General features: G+C 55.2%; 5 protein-coding genes across 5 annotated transcripts; 3 read left to right on the top strand and 2 right to left on the bottom strand.

Annotated features, from left to right (window-relative positions):
* Positions 1 to 5,472: 5,472 nt before the first annotated feature.
* Positions 5,473 to 7,457, top strand: EsH8_III_000450 (homeobox domain-containing protein; the record flags this gene model as incomplete). Its single annotated transcript, XM_083262175.1, has 3 exons — positions 5,473 to 5,828; positions 5,905 to 6,116; positions 6,175 to 7,457. 3 exons carry the CDS (start codon positions 5,473 to 5,475, stop codon positions 7,455 to 7,457), a joined length of 1,851 nt encoding a protein of 616 aa, XP_083122662.1.
* Positions 7,458 to 11,294: 3,837 nt separating this feature from the next.
* On the top strand, positions 11,295 to 16,095 carry EsH8_III_000449 (uncharacterized protein; the record flags this gene model as incomplete). The annotated part of the gene is made up of 2 exons (XM_083262174.1): positions 11,295 to 15,364; positions 15,414 to 16,095. The coding sequence occupies 2 exons, from the start codon at positions 11,295 to 11,297 to the stop codon at positions 16,093 to 16,095; spliced, it is 4,752 nt and encodes a 1,583-aa protein (XP_083122661.1).
* Positions 16,096 to 16,814: 719 nt separating this feature from the next.
* Positions 16,815 to 17,596, bottom strand: EsH8_III_000448 (uncharacterized protein; the record flags this gene model as incomplete). The annotated part of the gene is made up of 2 exons (XM_083262173.1): positions 16,815 to 17,337; positions 17,451 to 17,596. 2 exons carry the CDS (start codon positions 17,594 to 17,596, stop codon positions 16,815 to 16,817), a joined length of 669 nt encoding a protein of 222 aa, XP_083122660.1.
* A 912-nt stretch (positions 17,597 to 18,508) lies between these two features.
* On the top strand, positions 18,509 to 22,744 carry EsH8_III_000447 (armadillo-type protein; the record flags this gene model as incomplete). The annotated part of the gene is made up of 4 exons (XM_083262172.1): positions 18,509 to 18,750; positions 18,812 to 21,842; positions 21,891 to 22,229; positions 22,280 to 22,744. 4 exons carry the CDS (start codon positions 18,509 to 18,511, stop codon positions 22,742 to 22,744), a joined length of 4,077 nt encoding a protein of 1,358 aa, XP_083122659.1.
* An 896-nt stretch (positions 22,745 to 23,640) lies between these two features.
* Positions 23,641 to 25,774, bottom strand: EsH8_III_000446 (MDR family MFS transporter; the record flags this gene model as incomplete). The annotated part of the gene is made up of 3 exons (XM_083262171.1): positions 23,641 to 24,753; positions 24,854 to 25,471; positions 25,538 to 25,774. 3 exons carry the CDS (start codon positions 25,772 to 25,774, stop codon positions 23,641 to 23,643), a joined length of 1,968 nt encoding a protein of 655 aa, XP_083122658.1.
* Positions 25,775 to 26,042: the final 268 nt, after the last annotated feature.

Genomic DNA, 26,042 nt, shown 5'->3' with positions numbered 1-26,042 from the left:
CTCAGCTGGCAAGCTAGGACGCGGCAGCTACGGAGGGAGAAGCGATACGGATTCCACAATTCGTCTCCAGGCCCAATGCAGGCACGGCGACACGACAGGCCGTGGAGGTCGTGCCCGATTGGATTGGTTCCTGGGATGTTTGTTGGAACGCTTCGACGTGTGCACGAGGCCTTTGAACGTGTAAAGCGATCTTTTGTGATGCCCGCTGTAGTCTAGTCTGAGACACCCCCTTTGGTTCCCGGCCCTGCAGCAGGAATGGGTAGGCGATCGCTCAAACGCGTTGTTGTTCGAGTTTTTAGTATAGGGCTTTGATAAACACGCGAGACGGGCATTGTCAAATTGTTCAAGGGAGATGCTGAGTATGCGCTCGTGGAACCGATTTCGGGCTCCTGTGTGAAGATGCCTTGCAACCCCATGCCCCTTACGACGGCTGGGAAGGTATGGGTGGGCTGGAGACGGAGGAGGTAAGCCGGGATGTTGTATGGCGGCCATGGCTCGACTTGACATGATCGTTCTGTCCGACATGCCATTCGTGGAAGTCGACGCCCGTCCATTCATTGACTCCAGAATGCGCCAATGGATTCGTGGCAGAAGCTCTTCTATGTATGCTCACGGCGGCTTCTCCAACGTAGAGCTTGGCTGAGAAAATAGTACTACGGATGAAGGGGAAAGGGTCTCCAGGTGCGCACTGCCTTGCCTGTCTGCGTTCGGATGATTAGCTCGCAATGGCAAGAATTTCCCCAAGAGCACCGGCGATGTCAGAAAGCCATCAACCAGTCAGAAATAAGAGGAACAGAGCGAGAATGAAGGCGACGCGGACTCGTGGAGGTGGGCGCCGCAATCCGCCCGGCGAGCAAGTGGGCGGCGGGCCAAGCGAGCGAGGGATTGTCAGAGCTGTGAATGGGCTTGTACCGTGCGATGGATGGTGTGTAAACCGCCGTTGGGACCGGCGAACAGGCATCAGGCGCCCATCGAGCCGGGACCGTCCAGGGCAATCGTCTTTCGCCTGCCACATAGTAGTCGCCGTCTCGTGTGCTTTTGGCGTCCAGATCATGCCCCGAACACTACGAATACTATGTAGTGGTATACCCACTTCCGGAAAAAACACCAGCGAGGCTTTGCATTGGAACGAGTCGTCGTTTTCCAACGTCGACTCAGTCGCATACAATATCACGGTTCTGACTGGGAAGACCTTGCAAGGACTCGGGGATAGGCGCTAGTGCAAGGCTTGCGAGTTGAGTAAAGTTGTGGTCCGGTTCTAACGCGAATGGATCCATGGCGGCGTGGAGGCTCAAGAGGCCGGGACGGCGGCATCAGAGCGGGCGCTTGGCCGCCAGCAGCACTCGTGTTCCAACAGCGTAGTGATCCATGACTGACTGCTCTGAGCTGCGTTATTGTTTACCGCGGCAGCACCAAAAAGTCAGGCCCTTTTGCCACCACCGATCCCCCTTTTTGGAGGGCGGAAAACGGAACCTTGCAGGCCCAAGCTGGAAAAGACGGACGGTGTGTGTGTGTGCGTGTGGGCGTAGGCGTACCCAGTGCACGACTGACATGAGACCGGGGGGAGGGGGTCGGCTTGCGCAACGGCCCACGACAGCCAGCTATGCAACGTCTTTCCTGGATGATGGTTGCTCAACACGGCGAGACGTGCCGGATTTCTTCGAACGATCCCTGATTGACATGATAGTTTCTTGTGGATTTTTGCTTAGAATCGTTTGTGGCACAACATGTATGTCAGGATGCTGTCGTCGAGGCCTGGGCAGTTTTGTGGCTGCTGTCATTGTACGTGTCACAGTTCGTGTTAGGGAGACGCGTCTTGGGGGTCTTGAGGAGAGGGGGGACAAACATGGATCGACAGGAACAGGGACAACAGATGTAAAGGCCGATACCCGGTACGGTACAGTGTGAGGACGCGTACAGGCACAGACGCCGCACGCCGCTCCAGCGTCCAATGACAAGTGCAGTGATACAAGAGCGATCGACCAGCGGCAACTGAAGACAGCTCTGATTCCTCCGTTCTGACAGAGTTCAGAAAGACTGGACGAACGATGCAGACAAGGGACAGGGGATGGGGAATAGGGGACAGGGGCCCGACGGGCCTTTTCTCTCTCTCTCTCTCTGTTGTTGCTGCATATGTAGACTTAGTGTGGTAGGTTGTGTGGTGGTGGTGGACCCGCTATCAGTCAGCCGGTGTCTTTCGTGTGGTTTTTTTTTAGTGCAAGCGCAACGGAAGGTGGTTCAGCCGCGCACTGTGAGCCAGCGGTAGTGGGTCTCTCTCCTTCCCCATGAGTCCACGCCCGCCTTCCGTTGACTGGGGCGAATTGCATAGTGTGGCTGCACATGACGAGTCCGGTGGTTCCCTGGCACCTGGGATGCGGACGTGGACCTGAAGGAAGGCAGCCCAGAAAGGCAGATGGACAGAAGGTGCGGGATGGGATGGAGTGGGAAGGACGGGATGGATTGGCCGGATAAGATGCCATAAAGTACCTTTGAGTGGTGCCTTCCCTACCACACCTTTTGCATATCGTAGTGCACCGGGTCGAGATAACGGCTGGCAGTTGGAGCTTTGGGGGTTTCTTTACTGCTACTCTCTGGCAGTCGGTACACCACACCGCACCATACCACACAACACTGCGTTGTAGACTTGGGACGACGCGGACTGGACACGAGGAAGAAAGGGACGGGGCTAAACTAAGGAGAAGATGCTATGGGGACGGGTACGGATACTTGGATGGAACCTGCAGAAACAAGCCCCTGCCCACTCGGCTTCGATAAGGCGCCTGTGGCTTTGCCGTCGTTTGGCGCGGCTTTTGCATGACAAAGACCCCGGCGCGGTTGATTCAGAAAAAGGTCTCCGTACCCGCTTGGTATTTGTTCGTATCGCTCCTAACTGTTTCTGTCCCTTTTTCTGCCGCCCGTCTGCCACCCCAACTCCATCCGTCCACGCCTCAAACCAACCCCATCCATCCTTGTGCCTTGCTGGCAAGGACCCACGGCTCCGTCCCAGACCCACACAGTCTCACCAGCCACAGGCTGACTCCTCTTCGTCCCAGTCACGCTGAGCTGCCCTGGACCTTCCTTCCGTCCATCATCCCACCATGGGCACTCCTTTTTTTTTTTTTTTTTTTTTTTTTCCTAATCCGCGAAAGCGAGAGCCATCTGCATATGCATAGTAGTCCTTAGTGTCCTATGTATATGTACTATGCAGTCTGACCAAGGGCGCGCAATGCCGATCCTCCGCTCTCCGTCTGCTCGCCCGTAACGGAACAAGGGCAAAGACGTTGCAAAGGGGGTATCCGTACTGATGCTCGCGCTCCACAGATGCTGATGCGCCCGTAAAGTCACTTCTCGGATGGCCCCCAAGAGGCGTGGGGACTTCTCCAAGGGGTGCCGACACCATTGCGGATACCGAGATACATCATACACCTGCGAGTAATACAGAGTACGGGACCAGGCCGCGGCGTCTCTTGCTCGAGAAGACGGTGAGCGCAATAAGAGTAGGGCAAAAGCCGAGATGACAGCCACGGCAGAGCAGCAGGACAGACACTGTTCGGTCGACACTACCGAGCATGCTAGGCCAAGCATGCATCACCAAGCAAAAGCATCCAAGGGACCTTGTGCGCCAGCAATGCAAGCAATGTCTGCCTAGCAGTAAGCTGGTCCTGATTTGTGCTTACTGGCGTTCAGCCTGGATGGATGCCGTGATTCCATACGTGCGAACAGGATGCGCTCGCCGTCCCTCTCCCTTTTTTCCCTTCCCGCTTGCCGGGATATGCCTCCCTTCTGTGATGTGCGGTTTCTCCCCCTCCGCCGCTGCATGTTTCTGCTCCCCCACCTTGTCACCGACAATCGCTGGGCACCAGGTGCGGCCCAGCATCAAGAGGGCAAGGAACTGCAGCAGCCGGCAGGGCCAAGGAATGGGGGATGGTCCGTCTCCTATCAGCTGCCCCGAGAAACCTGGGAACCAACGGCGGCGGTGTGGGAGTGGAAAGGGAAAGCCTGGCCTGGATTCGGGCACACAGAAGCGCAGCACAAACACGGAGAGAAGTGGACGAGGTGGCGGCGGAGGAGTGCCAGTTGAGGGTGAAAGTGAGAGTGAGCGGCGTGTGAGTGAGAGAAGCTCTAAAAAGGCTAAACAGGGGTATGCGCCACTAACGCCAGGGCAGGTCAAGCAAGGTTTGCCAGGTCGGGATACGTACCTCGCCCTCTCTCATCGGCTGCAGGTACGAACGGTAGAGTGGCTTTTCTTGGCCAATGAGGGGCGACGCGTACCTGGCCTAACCCCCGGTTCATACCCACATCATCGTCTAGGCCCCCCCCCCCCCCAGTCGGCGTCTGGCTTTTTTGCACCATCCACACCACCCGCGCCCCATCCACAAGCGCAATGGGACCTGGGCCAGCTCCGACAGGAAGAAGTATCCTACCCTGCCAAAAGGGGGGGAAGAGCAGCCGAGTACATGCGTACATGGCCTTGGCCTGCCTGAGTACCGCCAGTTGACTGGAGTCTGGAGGTCCATCTCTCTCCATCCCGTCGCCATGCCGCATACACACACATACACACCACTGGCTGCTGAGGCGCCGCTGCACACCTCACGTCCCACGTCCCACGTCCCATGCCCCCCTGTCCCCAACCCGCATCCACACGCCCTCGTCCTCGCCAACGCACACGCCTCACTCCTCCTGGGGCTCATCGCTCGCGCGCTGGACTGACTGGACCGCCGCCGCCCTAGACTAGACTGACTGAGGAGGAGTGTGAATGTGGGAGTGAGGTGCCAGAGAGTGAGGAGACAGACAGGGTGGACTGGTACCGGTTCGTTCGTTCGTTCGTTCGTTCGTCTGGTCCCTTTTTTTTTTACTGGAGCCCACCGTCGCGCCCATCCATTCCTTTTCCTTTTTCTCCTCTCTCGCCCCCATCCCTCCTTCTTCTCATCCCATCTCCTCATCGTCATCCTCGTCGTTCACGACAATCCCTTCCTCCTCTTCCTCTTCCCCCACTCATTTTTTCCTTTTCACAGTCACTCTCTTGAAATAATTCAACCATAAACTCAGCTTCTGAATCCCGTCACTCCTTTCCGGGCATTCCATTACGTTCCTTCCCGTCTGGCTGAATTTCACACATTCGTTCTTCGCGAACCGACGACACCATTCACAAACTCACCTCCTAATCCCCCTGTTGGATTTTGGACCACACTCCTTTGCACCTTTTGCCTCACAGCTCCTTCTATACTTTCCCTAGCCTTACAGCATCATCCTTTTACCATCACAACTTATTCTCGCCTGCGAGCCTATCCGAGAACCGGCGAACCTCCTCGACATCCCGATCATCTCCTTGACGCGACTTAGACCGAGATCACCCAACCCGCCAACGTCCGTCCCTTGATCAAATCCCACCACGTTCAAGAGCGATCAATACTCGACTTCATTCTAACCAACGAAGCTCACGAGTAAAAAGAAAGACAACCAAAAAAAACCATGGCTACCGAGGTGGAAAACCAGGTGGCTCTGGCCCCCAGCGCCGCGACACCCGGTTCATCATCTCCTCAGGACACTTCCCCCACGTCCGCCAACAGGATGAACCAGACCCCCTCCCCATCGACTTCCACTCCGAATGGCCAGGCTCCCTCTTCGCAATCAAGGCGCCCCCCGCGCAAGAGCACCCTGACCCAGCAGCAGAAGAACCAGAAGAGACAACGCGCTACTCAGGATCAGCTCACGACTTTGGAAGTGGAATTCAACAAGAACCCAACTCCTACTGCCACCGTCCGTGAGCGGATAGCGGATGAAATCAATATGACCGAAAGGTCCGTTCAGATCTGGTTCCAGAACAGGTATGCCATCCTCCCTCTCACCTCAAAAATGCCCATTTGCGGCCCCTCCACTGAGCGTCGTTAACTCTTCCCGCAGACGCGCCAAGATCAAGCTTTTGGCGAAGAAGAGTCTCGAGACCGGTGAGGATATTGATTCGATCCCCGAATCCATGCGAGCCTACCTTGCTATGCAGGCAATGGAGTCCGGTAAGGGCCTGGGCGGCCCCTTTCTCGGCCGAACCGGGCTTCTCCCCTACGGCCACAGCAACATGCTACTCGGAGGCGACCAGAACGGCCAGGGCAAAGTTTGTGAGTCTTGTCAACCATGGCTCTATATCTACCATCGAACTTGTATTAACGTTCCTAGTGATTCACCATCTCACCTGCCGGTCTCTCAGCATTGGCAAGTGGACTCGCGTCGGCCAAAACACGATGGATCTCATCATCTTCTACTCCCCAGACAAGTGCACAATGACATACTACATCAACAATGAGCAGGCGGGCTACAAGATCGAGTACCCTTTTGCTTACATCAAGAACATCTTCCTCGAGAACCAAGAGGGCGATCCCAACAAGCCTGGCGGCATCGTCATCGAGCTGAACCGCCCCCCCAACTTCTTTATGGACTCGTCTCCTCAGGCGAACGGCTTCTTCCAATGCGGCGACTTCACTGAGGACCAGCAGGCCTCTCAGTGCCTGGTCCACCATCTTGGTGGCAACCCCAAGGTTCTCAGCGGCCAGCTAGCCAAGTTGGTGTCCCTTGAGGCCTTCATGAACCGCAACAACCCCCATGCTTTCATCGACCAGCAGCACGCGCTCTCCGTGTCGGCCCCTGTGTCACCTACTGGACGCCCTTCATCCCAGCCCAACTTCGCCCAGCCTCACATCGGCATGTTCCAGGAGTCTTGGGGCATCAACCACATGCACCCTGGCATGCGTGGTACCGGCCACAAGAGACAGCGTAGTCGCTCTGTGCCGATGGCTGTGGACTTTTCCATGCTGCAGACGCCAATGCCCTCCTTCTACATTCAACAGCCTGGTGAGATGGCGGCCCCTCAGACTCCGGGCCCGAACATCTACGCCCCGATTCCTCAGCAACCCGGCGGCTTGGGCCCCAACCTGAGAATCGACACCCAGGCTGGATTTGGTTTGGACATGCGACAATACCCCATGTCTGCCACGACCGCCTCCCCCTCTGAGTTCCCGACGAGCCCCAACTTCTTCTCTCAGCCTGAGCCGAGCCCCCTTCCCGGGTCTAGCTACAACACACCCTATGGCAGCGCTTTCCTCTCTCCCATGGCGAATCCTTCACCAAACATGATCCCGCCATCCGTCTCCCCCCTTTCTTTCGGGAGCCACCACGGAGAGCCGTCCATCGTCGAGCATTCGCCCCCGCTTTCCATGCTCGGCAGATCGGCGTCGGCTGATATCTACCAGCAGGGTGACAACGGGTCGTGTGCTGTCTCTGATGACGGCACAGGTCTGAACGAGATGTACTCCAAGCACACAATCAACCTGCCGATGCACCCTCACTCACCGGCATATGTCGAGCAAGGCCAGAACGACCTCGACATGAACCAACTGGTTCAGTTTGACAATGTTGATCCCAACTCAATGTCGCCCGAGTCCATGCCTCCCGTGCCTCACTGAGCGTTCCTGACCATGGTCTTTAGTGGCTGGAGTGTATCAGGATGGGCTCGGGGCCACTCCACGTAGGACATGGCGTACATAAATACAACTTTGGGACGTGCTCTCAAAATCTAAGGGGGGGAAGAGGAGTTGCTTGCCTTGGTCATTCACAGCTGGCGTTAAGGCGCTTGATATATACCAGATGGGTTGCGATTGGTCTACTTTCGGCACCGATGACTACGATGCTTGATTCAATTCTTGCTCCACTCTCATCCATCGGCCACGACGACTCTGCATGACGATACCTCTATTCGGATTTCGATCATGCATGTCTGGCACAAGCGATCGTACACTTGCACTTTTTGGATTTACTTCAACAAATTCGAGTCACTTATTGTCGCGAACAAACTGATTCTGTTACGATGGTGGATGTCCCCGCGACCTTCAACCTCGCTATCATCCTTCTATGCCATGCCCGCCGCGTAGAGACGGCGGGCATGGCGTCTAATAACCTTCCCTTCATTCTTCGGTTGGCTTGCGCACATCGCTGTCTTTTTGAATTTTGTTTCATCTGTCATCGTTTATGAGTCTCAGATGTCTTGGGTGCGGGTCTGCGGATGAAAAAGGGGAAAAGCCCAGGTGGCTTGGGATTTTCCTGGTTCTTAATCAGTCACACGTGTGAGGATATACACTCCGACACAATTTTTTGTCTACCTATATTGTTGGGTACTTTTTTTTCTTCGGTTTGATGGGATGTGTGGGAGCAGGGGCTTGTGGCTTTGTGTTGTATGCTGGCACACCGCAGCGGTAATGGGAGCCGCTTCGGTGGTCAAGCAGCGAGAGGCTTGGCCAACCGTTGCTCGGAAGAGACGGTTGGCTTGTAAGTATTGACGATAGAGTTGAGAGACAGAAGGGCATTGAATCCCTGTTTTCCCGCTTCATATTCATTTCGTCCCACGAGTGACTTGGTGATTATTTTATTCAATTAGGTGGTGACATGTAGCGCAATGATGCAAACACTTAGCTTCGAGTTGAGGGCATGGCTAGGAAAGATAGCTCGAGGTGGGGCGGAGTCCAGGCCCGAATGTTGAGTGGTGATGTAGCGGCAGACGAATAGTGGGTGAGTGAGCCTGGGATGTCCATCGGCATTCCATCACAGATGTATACCACCATCGACCCCCATGGTTATCGTTAAGGACCAAGATGAAGCATTCGCCCCAGACCAGACCGTAAGGCTTCAAAAGCAGGGCGTTTATGAGGCAGGCATGTCAGAGGATTGCTTAGGTAACAAACTGATCTGTCTCGATAGCAGTGGTGCAGCTTGTTGAGGTAGATTACCAGATCCCATGCTTCTAACGGTTTGTGAATTATACTCATCCCTGTTTGGCGGGATTCCGACAATGTTTTGTTCTCACCTACATAATTTGGAAATGACATCGTCGTCGGCATTGAAGCATCTATGTAAAAAGAAACGCGTGATTTATACAAATCTCTAACGACATGTCGTTGCCGTCCAGCCACCCAAGGGAAAGGGTACTCTCCTATTGCAGTAGTTCTATGTAGTATGCGGGCTCGACTGGTCGGCTTTGGGAACGAGTTGGCCACCACTTGCTTGCCTAGCGCGGAGGGAGGGAGGAGGGAGAGGATAGCTCGAGGCCGCTGCCACGGCCGGCCGGGGGCGGGGCTCATGGCGAGCGGAGCACGGGCCCGCTAACACGAGGTCTGAGGGGGGTTCAATTGCATTGTTCTCGATGAATGGTGGTGATTCAGTCCCGACAACGGCCAGTGTGGTGAGTCCTTTCCCCCCTGCGCACTGAGGTGGGTCCGCGGATCGGACGGGAGGTTCAGAAAATAAAATAAAAAAGAAGGATGCGGATGCCCATTCCACAGCATGCCGAAGCTCGTGTGGTGGCACGCGACGTTACCCGCGTTCAGTACGAAGATGACGGGAGTTGCACGGATGGGTGGGCGGATGGGATGGGCCTCATCGAGGACGCAGAGCAAGCATCCACGGATGGAAATGAGATGGAAACGGCTGGTGCATTTTGGTTTGATTACTGGAGCGCGTACCGGAGCTTCTGGGTGTCCCATTATCTTGCAGGCGCATCCGGGTGTTTCCTTGTGGTAATCCTCCTCGTGGGCTCGACGGATTTAGAGTTTTATCCATCTATTTGCAGCTGGAAACAACCAGCCCCCCCTGCGGGAATCACCGGCCATGTTCATCCAAAGTCCATCGTCATTCATGTCAGCAGGGCGATGCCGAGAACACATTTCTTCCTTTTTTTTATTTTCTCTTTAATTACTTTTTCTTCTTCTTTTTTTCCCCGTCCGGACCCTCCTCCCCTTCCCCGGCTGGGAATGCGGCCTCAGATTGCCTGTGGGTGCTATCCGCGATTTGGTATCCACCGGACGCGTCCATGTCTTCAGCCTGCCTTGGTATGTTGTATGTGGGTGGGTAGGTCTCGATTCCTTCTCGGCGAGAACTTCCTGGACAATGGCCTGCACCCAAAAAAGGCCGTCCGTCGGCTGTGCTTCTCGTTGCAAGCGGAGAGTTTCGATAAACATTCAATCGAACAATACCAAGAAAGCGTGTTGGGGGATGTGACGACTGCCAAGATACCACCTCTCGTCGTCAATGGGCGGGCATTTTCAGTGGTCCCATGCAAGTGAATCCCGCGGCTTCCGTGTGTAGGTGACTCTCTCTTCTAGGTAGGCAGTGGTCACGGGCGTGTCGTGCCGCTCCCTGGCACTTGCGCCTCTCTGCCCAATGACGTCCTCAATGCGGGGCACGCTGTAATTGCTGGCACCCGGAAGAACAGGGCTTCCCCGGGCTTTTTCACGTCCTTTTCCCATGCCATCCGAGCCGCAACCTCAATGGATCCCCTTGCGCGTATACGACGGATACCAGTGTGGTGCAGTGAAGTGAAGTGTAGTGTAGTGTAGAGTACGGTACGGTACGGGCACTGCGTAGTAACATGGCGCCGCCCGGCGACACTGGGCAAAGTGGCAGTGCAGATGGACCTCGTTTTGCTTCGACCGCCAAACGTCGCATGCACGATTGGGTTCCGTCCCACCTCATCCAACCCTCCAAGACCGTTGGGTGAGCCAGTGGCAATCTCGACCTTTTGCCAAGCCCTTCGTCGTCCTTGTCTTGCGCGTTACTGGCGGCGCAGCCCCGTGCTCTGCAGCGCTGCCACCTTGGGGTTCACTGTAAGCCAACAGATGGCCGGCTATCTTATCTGGCTCTGCGAGCGCGCGCGCGCGCCCGCGCTCGTCAATCGAAGGAAGGATTCGGTTCCATTAACGGGGACCCTTCCGCCGGCGCTTCCTACGGCATCCGCCTTTTTCGGGAATACACAACCGCCCAATCTTGTCATTCATTTCTTCATCTTCTTCTTCTTCTTCTTTGGCCCATCCTCACCTCCAGCCATCACCACCATCGCCAACACCTGTTGCATTAATTACCCACCTGTGACGTCGACCTCGCTGATTCAATTGTCCCCATCCGACGGTTTCAGCCCTGCGAACAATGTTCTTGTCTTACAGCTCCTAGCCACTTGCACTGACCCGGCACTTGGAATCGTCGCACCCGCACAGGAGCCACACCAGATTTAGCAAGAAGCGCACCGCACGTCAGAGCCGAGGCTAATGAAGAGTTCCGCGCCCGAGCTGCTGAGGTGAACCAGGGCCGTCATCCAAAGGGATCCGTCCGGTACAAGCGCCTTTTTGCCGTCCTTCTAGTCGCGACCTAGCTTGTGCGACTAACCGTGAACGCGGCCTTTGGCCTGCGCATCTTGGGGTCTAGACTGAGACTCCCACAGCCTAGTCAGGAAACGACAAGGCCTAACCCCCTCAATAATGGCCAGCCAGAACCTGGGCGACGCCTCTTCCCAGCAAGATGAAGAAAGCGACCCCGCCCCGAGTCCTCTGCCGACGACCTCCTCCCCCGACAACACCAATCCTTATGACCTCCCATCGCCACCAGTGAGCCCCGCGCCTCGCGCAGCGCAACGATTTCAGCCGAGACGAGCCATCACCGAGCCCATGGGTAGTAAAGGCGCTCTCGACGGCGGTCACGTCCGCTTCTCGGACGACCTGCCCCGCGATGCCGTGCGTGGGTTCGACCCGGCATCCTCTCACCAAAACCTGAGCAACCCGGGGCTCTACACGATCCCCTCGAGGGGCGACCTGGAGAGTCACATCCTGCCTGCGCCCTCGTCGTCGCGCCCCCGCCCCGCTAGCGATCAAAGCTCTGGCCAACCTTCCGATTCCGAACTCAAGTCCCCCGTTTACCGACCGGAACCAACAAAGCGGACGAAATGGCGCGTTGCGAAGGAGTCGATGAGCGAACAGCTCAAGAAAGCGTACGATGTTTACATCATACAGGGGTTGTTGCGACAGAGGCCGCTTCCTCCGAGCGCAGATGGCAGACACATCCCGTTAGACACGTCAAGGAAACGGAGCGAGGCTCTCATTGACGAGCGCACCAAGAAGCCATACATGAACAACTTCATCCGGTCCAGTCGATACACGATATGGAGCTTTCTGCCCAAACAACTTTTATTCCAGTTCAGTAAGATGGGCAACTTCTACTTCCTCGTCGTTGGTATTATCCAGGCCATCCCGGGACTTAGTACTACGGGACAGTGGACCACCATCGCCCCCCTGGCCGTATTCGTGTCGCTTTCCATGGCGAAAGAAGGGTATGACGATTACCGTCGGTACCTCCTCGCCAAGACCGAAAATCTGAGTCGGACGTTGGTTTTGGGTGAGAGGTCTAAAAAGTCAACTGCACGAATGCGGGGCCGGAGGGGAGCAGAAACGCCATCCAAAACTTCGGATGACGGGTGGACCGAGATCGAATGGCAGGATCTCAAGGTTGGCGACGTGGTCAAGCTTCAGCGCGATGACGACGTGCCCGCTGACATTGTTCTCCTGCACGCATCCGGACCGAACGGCACGGCCTACATTGAAACGATGGCCTTGGATGGAGAGACGAACCTCAAAGCAAAGAGAGCGTCCCCGACTCTGGCTGGGAGATGTCAGACCATGGAAGGAATCAAGTCTTGCGAGGCGACCATTGTTTCCGAAGACCCGAATCTGGATCTCTACAGGTACGACGGTCGCGTTACTGTCAAGGAGGAGACGCTTCCTTTATCAGTCGATAATGTCATATACCGCGGCTCAACGGTCCGTAACACTGCGGAAGCAATCGGCATCATCGTAAACACGGGCGAGGAGTGCAAGATCAGGATGAATGCCCACAAGCATGTGCGCACAAAGGCGCCGGCGATGCAGCGCGTCCTGAACAGAATCGTCATCTGGCTCATTTTCGTGCTCCTTGCTCTCAGCAGCGGCTTAACGTTGGGCCACTACCTCTGGAGGGACCCCACTGAAGCTGACTCTTGGTACCTCATGGGCGACAGCCTCAGCATGAGGAAGATCTTCATTGCATTCATTTTGATGTTCAACACACTGATTCCCCTGTCCCTCTACATCAGCTTGGAGATTATCAAAATCATACAGTTCTACATGATGGGAGACGTCGAAATGTACGACCCAGTGACCAACACGCCGATGGTTGCCAACACTACGACGATCCTGGAGGACCTTGGCCAGGTTAATTATGTCTTTTCGGACAAGACCGGTACTCTGACAGAGAACGTCATGCGCTTCAGGAAGATGAGCGTCGCGGGTACCGCCTGGCTACATGACATGGACATCGAACGGGACGAGCAGGCGAAGCAGAAACTCATCGAAATGGCCCGAAAGAAGCGCAAGGGGAAAGGCAAGGACCGGAGCCGCAATAAGATGGCCATGGTCGACAGCGAAAATAATTTATCACAGCTGTTGCCGGCCTCAAGACGGCCATCTGTCGGTTCCCACGTGCGAGGGCGGTCCACTAGCAGGCCTCCAGAATCCGAACTCGAGCTGAAGACCGAGGATCTGCTTAGCTACTTGCGGCGCAAACCGGATTCTGTATTCTCCAAAAAGGCTAAGCAGTTTCTGCTTTGTATTGCTCTTTGTCATACTTGCCTACCCGAGACGAAAGAGAACGGAGAAATCGACTACCAAGCTGCCTCTCCTGACGAGCTTGCCCTTGTGGAAGCAGCATGCGATCTAGGATACCTTCTCGTTGATCGTCCAGCGCAATCCGTTATTCTGCAACTGCCGGAAAGTGACGGGTCAACAAAGCGAGAGACTTACCAGGTGCTGGACGTGATCGAGTTCAGCAGTCAGAGGAAGAGAATGTCCATCATCATTCGCATGCCAGATGGCAGAGTCTGCGTGTTCTGCAAAGGCGCCGATAACGTCATCTTGCCGCGTCTGAAGCGCAGCGGCCTTGCCATGCAGAAAGCAAACGATGTCAATCGAAAGGCCTCGGCCCGAAGGAGCGTCGAGAGGGAAAAGGCGCAGCAGCGCATGAGCACTAGTGGTACACCCCGCAGTAGTTTCATGCTCGGGAGAACTTCAATGTCGGAACGACGCAGCTTCATGAACCAGAGAATCTCTGGCGATATGTACAGGCGATCGAGCGCCGTTACTGACGACCCCGATGCATGGTCCCCTCGCAGAGGGTCCGCTGATGTTCTCTCGCATATTGGCGCCCAAGAAGTCCGAGCATCCCCACGACAAAGTATAGCACTATCCATGAGTGAAGATGAAGTCGACGATCACATCGAAAAATCCACAATCCTCAACGAGGGCGCCGTCCTTGAGCGGTGCTTTCAGCACATCAACGACTTCGCCACGGACGGCCTGCGGACATTGCTCTACGGGTACCGGTATATTAGCGAAGACGACTACAACTCATGGAAAAAGATTTACCAAGCCGCCACGACCAGTTTGGACAATCGGCAAGAGAAGATCGAGGCTGCTGGCGAGTTAATTGAGGACAAGTTCGATCTTGCTGGCGCTACTGCCATCGAAGACCGACTGCAAGAGGGCGTGCCGGATACCATCGACAAGCTCCGTCGGGCTGATATCAAAGTGTGGATGCTGACGGGGGACAAGCGTGAGACTGCCATCAACATCGGCCACTCGGCGGGCCTGTGCAAACCGTTTTCAGAGGTGTTCATCCTAGATGCCACGATGGGCAACTTGCAAGATTCAATTCTCTCAACTCTAGGTGAGGTTGCCCGAGGCATGCTTCCTCACTCGGTGGTGGTGGTTGATGGCCAGACTTTGAGCATCATAGAGGGAGACGAGGACCTAAGCTTCCTTTTCTTCGATCTCGTTGTCAGGGTCGACTCGGTCATTTGCTGCCGCGCCTCTCCTTCTCAAAAGGCCACGCTTGTCAAGCGTATCCGCCGGCAAGTACCGCACTCCTTGACATTGGCTATTGGGGATGGCGCCAACGATATTGGCATGATCCAAGCGTCCCACGTCGGCATTGGTATATCGGGCCGCGAAGGCCTACAGGCCGCTCGCATTTCCGATTACGCCATTGCGCAATTCCGCTTTTTGCAACGTCTCCTTTTTGTCCATGGTCGCTGGAACTACCTGAGGACTGGCAAATACATACTCGCCACGTTCTGGAAGGAAATTGTGTTCTTCCTACCGCAAGCTTACTTCCAACGCTACGCAGGCTACACCGGCACCTCTCTGTACGAGAACTGGAGTTTGACGGTGTTTAACACGTTCTTCACTTCGCTAGCGGTCATCCTGCTGGGCGGGCTGGAAAAGGACCTGCAAGCAAAGACTCTGCTTGAGTTCCCTGAGTTGTACAGCTATGGCCACAAGAACAGAGCCTTCAACGTCAAGCTCTATATCGGCTGGACAATTATAGGACTGATTGAGTCGCTGGTCATCTTTTGGGTAACATACGCCGTCTACAACTCCCTGCCATTCGACCAGGATACATCGCTCTACGCAATGGGGACCATCCCGTTTACTGTCTGTGTGGTGTTTATCAATATCAAGCTGATGTAAGTTCATTTTTGAGGTTGTCTCTGATCCAACCGCTGACAAATATAGGATTCTCGAAATGGAGAACAAGACCTTGATCATCTTGGCTGGCTTCCTCATCTCGGTTGGCGGGTGGTTTTTATGGAATATCATTCTCTCGGCTGCCTTCCGGCCTGTTTTACGCATATACCAGATTCGACACGCTTTCTTGGAAAACTTTGGCAGAACACTTAGCTTTTGGACCACGATTCTACTGGCCCTTTCGACCGTCATGATTCTGGAGTTGGTCGTCGACGCCATTCGCCGCGTTTACTGGCCACATGACGTGGACCTCATGCAGCGGCTGGAAAGAGACGCCCTCAAGGCAAGCCGAGAGTCGGAGGCTGGCCAAGGAGAAGGAACTTCAACAGTTTTGGAGTTGATTGGTAGCAAAGCGAGGTCAACCTTTGGCCACGACGAGGAGACGCCGTCTAATCTAGACGGCGCGCCTAGGTCAAGCCATCACACAGGTCGCCCATCGTTCCACCAGGCACGACAGTCTCGCAAGTCAAGGGACGAGTCAGCTGCCAGGCCCTTCACGCCACCTGTGGAAACGGATAATACTGTTGCGGAGCAAGAACACGACGCCCAAAGGCAGCCAAAGAAATCACACCTTTCTGTGGCGACGCGGTGGTTGGGCAACGCGAAGAATGCATATAGGAATGGTCCTATTGAGTTGCAGTCGACAAATCGCGCACCAGGGGGGTCGTGAAAGGGTGAGAGGGGGTAGGTAGACCTTGCCACATGAGACTTTTGGGTCTTTGACGACGGAGGTTTGGTCGCAACCAGCGAAGGTATACTTGTACATATGAATGGTCGTTATGAAGGCGCCTATCACTATCGCTGCTTGGGCTCTCCTTTTCGTTTCCATGATACCACGGCAGGGGTTGCACGCATGCATATGGCGTTTAGAGGTTAACAGCAATGAAACATTGACCACTTCAACATAAGGGAAGTGGCAGTAAGGAATAAAACACTCTTCAACTCTTAAGGGGGGTACATACTAAGCAGTCTTGGTGTCTTGAGAGCTACTCATATGACCCATCGCGGCATTCACGGGGGTTCAAGGCCAACAACAACGGAAAGACTCCGAGACAAGCAGCGATAGTTCAGTTGCTTTACCAAAAGAGAAGCAAAAGAGGCAGCATTGGCCGCCATGAAAGGATGTGATGGAAGGAACCAAGGTACTGGGAATATGTATTAGAACAGGGGAAGAGGAAGGGTCATGTACATCACTGGTGGTTTTTTAAAAATAAAAATAAAAAAACCTCCCAGTATCTCTCATGAGAAATGTCGGCCGTCCCTCCCATCCACGAAGAAAAAACACCGAGTTCTTTGTACATGATGGTGATGGTGATGTTCAGTGGTCGTCTGCAGTCATGAGCTTGGGGGGTTGAGGTGAGCGTTGGATGGGGAAGGGCGGGGCGTTGTTTAGTTGTCCTCCTTCTTCTCCTCCTTGTCGTCGCTCTCCTCCTTGTCGTCGCTCTCCTCCTTGTCGTCGCTCTCCTCCTTGTCGTCGCTCTTTTCACCCTCGTCGGACTTCTTGTCCTCCTTGGGCTCCTCCTTGGGCTCCTCCTTGGGCGTGTCATCAGACTTTTCCTCCTTCTTCTCGGGCTCGGAGGTTTCCTTTGAGTCCTCCTTGGGCTTCTCTTCGGAGTCGTCAGACTTCTTCTCCTCGTCCTTCTTCTCTTCCTGGGGCTCGTCCTTAGATTCTTCTTTCGTCTCTTCCTTGGATTCCTCCTTCTTGGAGTCATCCTTGGACTCTTCTTCGGGCTTGTCCTCTGCCTTGGGCTTCTCCTCCTCTTGTGCAGGCTCATCAGCCTTCTCAGGCTCCTCGTGCTCCTCCTCCTTGTGCTCCGCGTGAGCTCCATGACCCTGAGAGGACTTGGCAGGGGAGTTCCAGGGCTGGATCACTGCGAGGCCAGCAACTAAGAAGGCGGCTGAGGCAATGGCCCTGTTTGTAAGTTTCTGTCAGCACCATGTCACGGAGCTGTGTCAGTTTGGGAAAGTCACTTGACAGAACAAGCCAAGTGGTCTTTCGTAGGCAAAATAGGGAACATAACATACAGAGGAACCTCGCTTTGGGCCTTCGCAGCACCATGTTGGCTGGCATAGGTCCTCTGAGCCAATTGGGGTCGGAACTGGGGACGGATGGACCGGCGCGCCGAAAGTCGGAAGGCCGAACGCAAGGAAGCAACTCTGGCGAAGGACATTTTGAGAGATGAATTGGGGACTGGGGTGAGTTGATAGGTCGTTGGGAATTTGAACGTCAAAGGGAACAGCACAGGGACAACTCAATTGAGCAATTAAGACGAGGCTTCAGGAAATATGGCAAGGGAAAAAAAACCCAAATCAAGAACGAGATATTTCCGCTGGGTAAAAAGAAGCAAGCAGCGCCAACAAAAAAAAGCTGGGGGGTGGGATGAATTTGGCCAACCGTCCGAAGTTTAGAGCTCGGAGCTGCGAGCTACACAGCAACTGAGCTGGGGTGGAACTGCGGACGGGAACCAGCTTCCATAGCATCGGCCAATGGAGAAGAGGAGGCTGGATACTTCCAGATTGCCGGGGTGGTTGGCTCCCCACAGCTTCTGGTGACGACATCACTGGGGCTGCACAGACAATTCCCGAGATGGGAAGCTAGGACGTCCGAGAGAATGCTTATATAATCTCGGCTTTTGGACTTACCTATATTCCGAGACCTCCCAACGGGACTTGCACGGTGCTCCTAGCGGTGCTTCATTCAGTGGAGGTGATTGCGGACAGGCACCAGGTGGGGTCCACTTTCGCGGGGCAGGAACGTCCCGTAGCAGTTACCTTATCCCGCCCGACGTCCTTCCTGCCTGGAGCTCACTGGAACCTCTTGAGCCTTGACCCCACCACCACCACCAACAACGCCTCTTTCACGAGGGTCTCTGTTGTCTGATACTACCACAGCAGCAACCCAATCTTTCACCAGACTCAGCCTCTCACCTTCAACTTCCAATCTCGCGGGACGGTCGATTTCTCCCCTTCCTCTGCATGGTCAGAGCTACCGAATCCCGCTAACACGCCACCTGCGACCCTCCCTCTCGCCTCTCCTTCCCGTGCAGTCGACACACCATCATTATCCTCAATCAACGAACAAGATGGCTTCCTCGAGCGTGCCCCAGAACCCGACGCCCCAGACGGTGATCCAGCTCGTCCAGAAGCTGGGAGATGCCGACCCGGACTTCCGGTTCATGTCGCTCAACGATCTGCTCCAGGTACTGGCGAACGGCAAACCCGACTTTCTGCACCACGACTATAACGTAGCCGCACGTACGGTTGATAGTATCATCAAGACGCTGGACGACCAGAATGGAGAGGTGCAGAACCTGGCAATCAAATGGTGCGACAATCTCCCCAACCCCGAGGATCATTGGAAACCAGCTAACCACTCCCCGCCGCAGCCTTGGACCGCTAGTCATGAAAGTCCCGACACCCATTATTGCGCCCATGATCGAGAAGCTCTCCGCCATCAAGCTGAAGAACTCAGTCGACAATGCCGTTCCCTCCCTGGCCCTGCGCGCCGTCATCATGGCCTTGCCGAAACCCACACCCGGCTTGCCGCCTAGCAAGGAGGTACACGAGGCCTACCAAGCCATCAGCCGAGTCTTGATCCCGCGGCTTTTGGGCCCCGGTGGCAAGGTTCAGCCGCAGAGTTCGTCGAACAACATTCAGCTGCCGCCAGTCCCGCAAGGGCTCCTAAAGGTGGACAAGGACCTGAGCGCAGAGTCCGTCGACATCCTGATCGAGGTCGTCAGGTGTTTTGGCGTCATGCTCTCGCCACTTGAGGTCGAGGCGATGCAGGATGCCGTTATCAGTCTGCTAGAGAACGAGAAGACGTCTTCGGTTGTCAAGAAGAGGGCCGTGGTGGCTATTTCGATCTTAGCCGTTCACCTGTCAGATGACTTGCTGAACCAGATGGTCCAACGGATGGCCAACGACCTTGGCAAGTCCGACATTTCCTCCGTCACTCGTCGCCTGTATATCTCCATCACTGGCTCGCTGGCGAGATCGATTCCCACGCGTTTTGGCTCATATTTGAGTACTCTCGTGCCCTTTATTCTCCAGGCGCTGAGCGATGGAGAGCTTGATAAGCACCTGGAAGAGATCAGCGACGGAGATGACGTCGGCTTGGAGTTCAACGAGGTGCGGGAGTCCTCCCTTGTGGCGCTTGAATCATTCCTTGCGGCTTGCCCGACGGAGATGCGTCCCTTCACCGACGACACTATCAAGGCTTGTCTTAGATATCTCAAGTACGATCCCAACTACGCCATGGGCGACGACGATGAAGATATGGAAGTCGACGACGACGACGACGAAATGGACGCTGATGACGAATTCGAAGACGACGCCGGCTTCGATGACGATGATGACGCGAGCTGGAAGGTCCGTCGTTGTGCTGCAAAGGCTCTCCACACCCTCATCTCGACCCGCGGAAGCGGCGACCTGCTCGAGAACGGTGTGCTCTACAGCCAAGCCGGTCCTATGTTGGTCAAGAGATTCGACGAGAGAGAGGAGAATGTTCGCCTTGAGGTCATATCCTGCCTGTCTCTTCTTGTCCGCAAGACCGGTGAGGGCCTCTACCCCACCGACCTGTCCCTTGACGACCAAGAGTCAGAGGCTCCGAGCCTGATCCCCGTCAGCCGGAAGCGCAGACGGCAGAGCAGCGGCGGCGGCTCTATGAGTGCGCCTCATGCAGCTACTGGCCTAACTTCGCCAACACTTGAAAGGATTCCTTCCACGGGGCCTCGCGCGGATCTGGCTCGCTTCACACCGACAATTGTCAAGGCTTCTACGAAGCTTCTCAGCGGCAAAGTTATTCCTACGAAGCAAGCCATTATTAATCTCCTAGACGACATCATCACTGTCCAGCGAGGCGGCCTCTCCGATTACTTCAATGATGCCATCGGCCCTATCATTGAATCAATCAAGCCTACGGGAGCCTCCGCACTCGCCTCATCTTTGGCTGCCTCCGGCGGTAATGCGTCCGCCACGCCCAGCACATTGCGCGTTGCTGCTCTGAAGCTTACTAGCGACATTGCCAAGACGCACTCATCGAGTCTCCTGCAGCCGTATTTGACCAAGATCGTAGCTGGTGTTATTGCGGCTGCTAACGATCGTTTCTACAAGATCTCAAGTGAAGCCATCGGGACGATTGAGGAGTTGGTCAAGGCAATCACTCCCCCTCGATCCAAGATGACGGCACAAAAGTTCAAGGGCGAGCTGCAGAAACTCTTTGACACCATCATGGATCGCATCACCGCAACTGATGCCGACGCCGAGGTCAAGCAGCGGGGTATTCACGCATTGGGAGTCCTATTGTCGAGAACATCTGGGGCAGATGGAGTTGGCTTGATTCCGGCGGAAAAGCGACAGGCTGCCTTGACCGCTCTTCTCGACCGACTCAAGAACGAGACCACCCGACTTGCCGCCGTTAGAGCCGTCGACAATGTTGCCGCTTTTAGCACAAGCAGCGGCCAGCTCGAAACGGCTTGGATCAGGGAGGTTGCTTTGGAGCTGTCGGGTCAGCTGCGAAAGGCCAATAGAGCTCTTCGTGGTTCGAGCGTTCTGGCTTTGAAGCATTTGGTTGTCTCGCCGACCTCCAAGGGCCAGCTGGATGCAGAGACCATTCAAGGCCTTGTTTCAGCGTTGGTTCCCGTTATTAGCAACAACGACACCCACCTGTTGGCACCTGCACTTCTCATCCTTGCCAGCCTCGTTGAAGAGGATGCAAGCATTGTGGTCACACAGTCAATGACCGCTACCATCTGCAGCCTCCTCAAGTCGAGCTATGCCAGCATTGTCCTGGACCAAATACTCATTCTCGTCACGAAGGTTGGCGAGAGCGGCGCCAGCCAGCCTCTCATGCAAGGGCTCCTTAAAGACGTCAGCATCGAAGGCGATCCCGTTGTGGTTGGCAAGGTCATTGGCGCGCTTCTTGTGGCCAGCGGAAGCTCTGCCGGCGTCACAGTCGAGAGCTTCATCTCAGAGCTGCAGACTAGCTCGAAGAACAACGACGACGCTCGTTTGAGCTTGGCATTAGCAGTACTTGGTGAGGCTGGTCTCCGGCTTGGAGCCAACTCGCCGCTGAAGCCAGAGCTGTTTTTGCAGCAGTTCCACGATGAGCCTGACAAGGTCTCGATTTCGGCTGCAGTGGCCCTTGGCCGCGCGGGTTCGGGCAACGTTCCTGAATATCTCCCTGTTATCCTGGACACCATGCAGAAGGGTGGCAACACGCAATATCTGTTGATTCAATCGATCAAGGAGATTTTGCAGCAAGTCACCGTTCTGTCCACGGAAGTAGCCAAGTTTGCGGCACCCATTTGGCAACATCTTCTCTCCGCCTCTAGCATCCCCGACAACCGCGTGGTTTGCGCAGAGTGTGTGGGACGGCTCACTATTATCGATTCTCAGACATTCATGCCCCAGTTGCAGGTAAGCTGACCAGATTCGTGAATGAAAATTTAAGCTGACAATTCGCAGTCGCTCCTGAGAGACCAGAACCCTGACATCCGCGGTATGGCGGTGCAGGCAGTCCGATACACGCTGCCTGACAGTGATGAGGTTTTCGATGCAATGCTCAAGAATGTCCTAGTTGACATGCTCCTCGTCATGCTCCAAGATTCGGAGATGGACAACCGTCGCTTGGCCATGTCAACATTGAACTCAGCGGCTCACAACAAGCCCGACCTTATTCTGCCTCACCTCGGCGAGCTGATGCCGTTCGTGTTGGCTGAGTCGGTAATCAAGCCGCAGCTGATCCGTGAAGTTATGATGGGCCCCTTTAAACATCTGGTGGACGATGGTCTTGAAGTCCGCAAGGTATGTTGTGTCTTATAGGGTCCTCAAGACAACGCTAACCATAATCACAGAGCGCCTACGAAACCCTATATGCTCTCATGGAGACGGCGTTTTCACGGATCAACAACATCGACTTTTATGATCGCGTGGTTGCTGGTCTGAAAGACGACAACGACATTCGCAGTCTTTGCAACCTGATGGTGTCTAAGCTTATCGTCCTTGATCCTGATGAGACGAGCCGAAGACTAGACTCGATCGCGGATGCCTACCGGGCGATCCTATCGACCAAACTGAAGGACGGTGCTGTCAAGCAGGATGTAGAGAAGCAGGAGGAGGCCAACAAGAGCGTCTTGCGAGTAACACTTTTGCTTGGCGACAGGCTTAAGGGCGCTAAGGGAGGCTCTGGAAAGGCGGCACCGAACGCGAATGCTGGTGGTTCGAGCCAAATCTGGAGCGCTTACTGGGAGTGGGTTAACAAAGAGTTCCAAACGCAGCTTAGAAATCTGCGCGATGAGAGCAAGGAGAACCGCGTCTAGTAGGATGATACTTCTATGCCGGGTAAACCGTCAGATGTCAAATAGAGCGGTAAGAGTAGCAGAGGAAGAACAAGATCTTAGCATTTCCCTCACTTTTACCTATGTGCGATTGTGGAGGGCATCATTATTTGCATGAATCGGGCTGATATCCGTACCCCGTGAACGGCGTTCGCCGCCACAATGCCACGAGACAACCACAGCAGAAACTTCGCCTAGATTGCAAGATCACCCAAACAAATCATGTTAGCCGCCTTCTTAACCTTTTCTCTTCTGAGCTTCAAAATTGTTCCTGATGGATCGTCGCCCGCTAAGACTCTGCGCAGAGAAAGACTGCGGCGGGTAGTCCTACCGAGAGCCCGATTCCCGAGACGTCACCACAAATGAGAAATTATTGGCCTTCCAACTCGAGTATGTGCAGTTTCACGACAGCCTCCGCGCCGAGCTGGGGTATTAACTTGTCCTTGATTTACAAAATGTTCCACGTTTGTCAGCGACGGCGGTCCGATGAATAAGTATTGTAGGCCATATATGCCTCCGGATCGGCGATTGGCTTGTAAGAAAAAAGTATTAGAGGAAGGCAGGTATAGAAGCCGTTCTCCGTTCTTCGGCTATATACCCAAGGACACAGGAACCCGGAACCACGTTGCTTAGAAACATAGTTTAGAAATACTGCTACTGGTTTATAAGGCAATAATTTCAAGTTAACTGCTGCAACCAAGCGTATTCCCGTCTATTGTGAAGATTCCACATCTATCTGCATTACATTAACCGTAGGGTTTTTTTTTTCCTACACTGAGTGAGAGGGGGTATCATGCGCTCTAATATTACAAAATGCCCAGTTTCCCAAGTTCTGTTAACCTTTCGCAACAGTCTGGGGACCCGTGCAGTTCCCTTCCCTAGTTGTCCTTTGCTGTCTTTCCCTCCGATCCAATCGTTGTAACTTCGTCGTCTTGGCGAAGGTCGGCGATCTTTCCCGTCTCCTTTTCCTCTGCGGCCGGATAGATACCGTCCGCATCCCGTGCTCCAATCTTCTCGATGTCTTCATCAGCCCCCCTCTCACTTCCCTCGTCAAGCTCCTTAAGTTCCTCCTTATGCCCCTCCTCGGCGGCAGCAACAGCCGGAGCAACCCCCGAAACCCCAGCCGCAATCGCGGCGGCCTCGGCGGACTCGGCCTCTGCCCGCGCCTTCATCTTCGCCTGTTGCTCCTTCTTCACGCTCTTCCACTCCATCCCGCCCGCGCCGATGAACACAGAACACACGAGCACGAGCCCCACGATAAACACGACCCTCAACGCCTCGTTGTACGCCTCCACCACGGGGCCCCTGATATTCGCCGGCAGGTCCGTCAGCGTCGTCGCGCCGGCGCCCTTAAGGTCCACCCCTTCCAAGCCCGGCAAGCCCCTGATCCTCTTGACCAGCTCGTTGTTGAGGACGTTCTGGCCGACCGAGATGAAAAGGGCGCCGCCGAGCGTCTGGGAGAAGAACATGATGCTCGCGCCCACGGGCACGTCCTTCAACTTCAGCACCGTCTGAGCGGCGAGGTTAGGCGCCTGGAACGTCATGCCCATGCCCATGCCGTAGATGACCTGGTAACCCACCCATTTGGAGGTGCCCGTGTCGACCTTGAGAGTCGTGAGCAGGCCCGCGCCGACGGCCATGACGGAGGTCCCCACGAGCATCACGGGTGTGTAGTATCCGATGCGCGTGATGATGCCACCCGTCACGCCTGCAAAGACGGTCATTGAGAGCACCAGGGGCAGCGTCCGGATGCCCGACTCGACGGCGGAGACGCCCTGGATGGCCTGGAACCAGATGGGGAGGAAGTAGGCGAAGATCATCATCTGCGCGCCGACGGAGAAGGCGGCCCAGGAGGCGAAGGCGATGGAGCGCTGGCGCATGATGCGCGGCGGGACGGTGGCGGTGTTGGGGAGGAGAATCTGGACGGCGACGAAGGATAGGAGGAGGAGGGCAGCGAGGACGAGGAGAGCAATCATGCGGGGGTTTTTCCACTAAATTCCGTCGTCAGTTCCTTTTCTTCTTCTTTCCATGTTCATCCTTGAGAATGTTTTAAAGGGCGGGGGGGGTTGGATGAGTTGCATTCAGACTTACCGCATACTCGACACCACCCCACTGCAGCGCGAGAAGCAAGCACACGACGCCGGGGATGAAGACGGACGTGCCCAGGAAATCGAGCTGCTTGAACCTGGACCACAATGATGATTCCTTGAGGTCCTGCTCCGGCGGGTGCAGCACGAACGCAAGCACCAGCAGCCCGACGCCGCCCAGAGGCAGGTTGATGTAGAAGCACCACCGCCAAGTCACCTTGCTCGTGAAGACGCCGCCGAGCAGAGGCCCCACGACGGAGGCGATGCCGAACACGGCGCCGAAAGCGCCCTGGTACTTTGGCCTTTTGTGGAGGGGGACAGAATGGACCATGATGACGATGGTGCCGGCGAAGATGCCCGCGCCGCCGATACCCGCGATGGCGCGGCCGATGATAAAGGCGACGCTGTTGGGCGCCGCTCCGCAGACCGCCGACCCGATCTCGAATAGCAGGACGGATGCCATGAAGATAGTCTTGATGGGGAAGAAGACGTACAGCTTGCCGAAGAGGAGCTGGAAGGCGCAGGTCGTGAGGAGGTAGGCGCTGCCATACCAGCCAATGTCGGTGACGGAGTGGAAGTCGTCGGTGATTTGGGGCACTGCGGTGGCAATGATGAGACGGTCCTTGAGGGTGTTGTTAGCGACATGAGATTGAAAGAGATGAGAGAGGGGGGGGGTGATGGGCTTTACCAATGCGACGAGGAACATGGACACGAAAACGGAGAGCAAAATCAGGAAGAGCTTGAGGCCGGCCGGGTACTGTATCTCGGAGCGGGCCGTCGAGGTGTGCGTGAGGACATTCTGGGCAGGCTGTTGCCCTTGTTGTGCTTCCTCATCGTGTATCTTGCTCGTCCGTGACGATGCGGGCTGGTCGCTCGTCGGGGTCGCAACTGCGACGTCACCCTTGTCGCGCTTCCTGAACAACATCGTGGTCGCGGCTGTCGCAAACAAGAATCCTCCACGAAGTACAATAACAAGTCTATCGTATTAGTCGTCTAAAGCCGTGGTCTATCCGTCTCATTCGGGATATTCTCGAGCTGGAGGTGGGCCCAATAGTGGTTGATGCTGGGGATGTATATATGCTTAAGACTTCAACCTTTGGCAACAACCAGAGGCGGGAAGGGCATAATGATGGGTAGTCAAAAATCAGAAGCTCACCGAGGAGAGAGCGTCGTCCTGATCTATTATAAGTGTC

This window comes from Colletotrichum jinshuiense, chromosome 3, assembly GCF_051148585.1.
Source record: "Colletotrichum jinshuiense chromosome 3, complete sequence".
Lineage (NCBI taxonomy): Eukaryota > Fungi > Ascomycota > Sordariomycetes > Glomerellales > Glomerellaceae > Colletotrichum > Colletotrichum jinshuiense.
The sequence above is the reverse complement of the archived record's forward strand: the minus strand, read 5'-3'. Positions and strand labels throughout refer to the sequence as shown.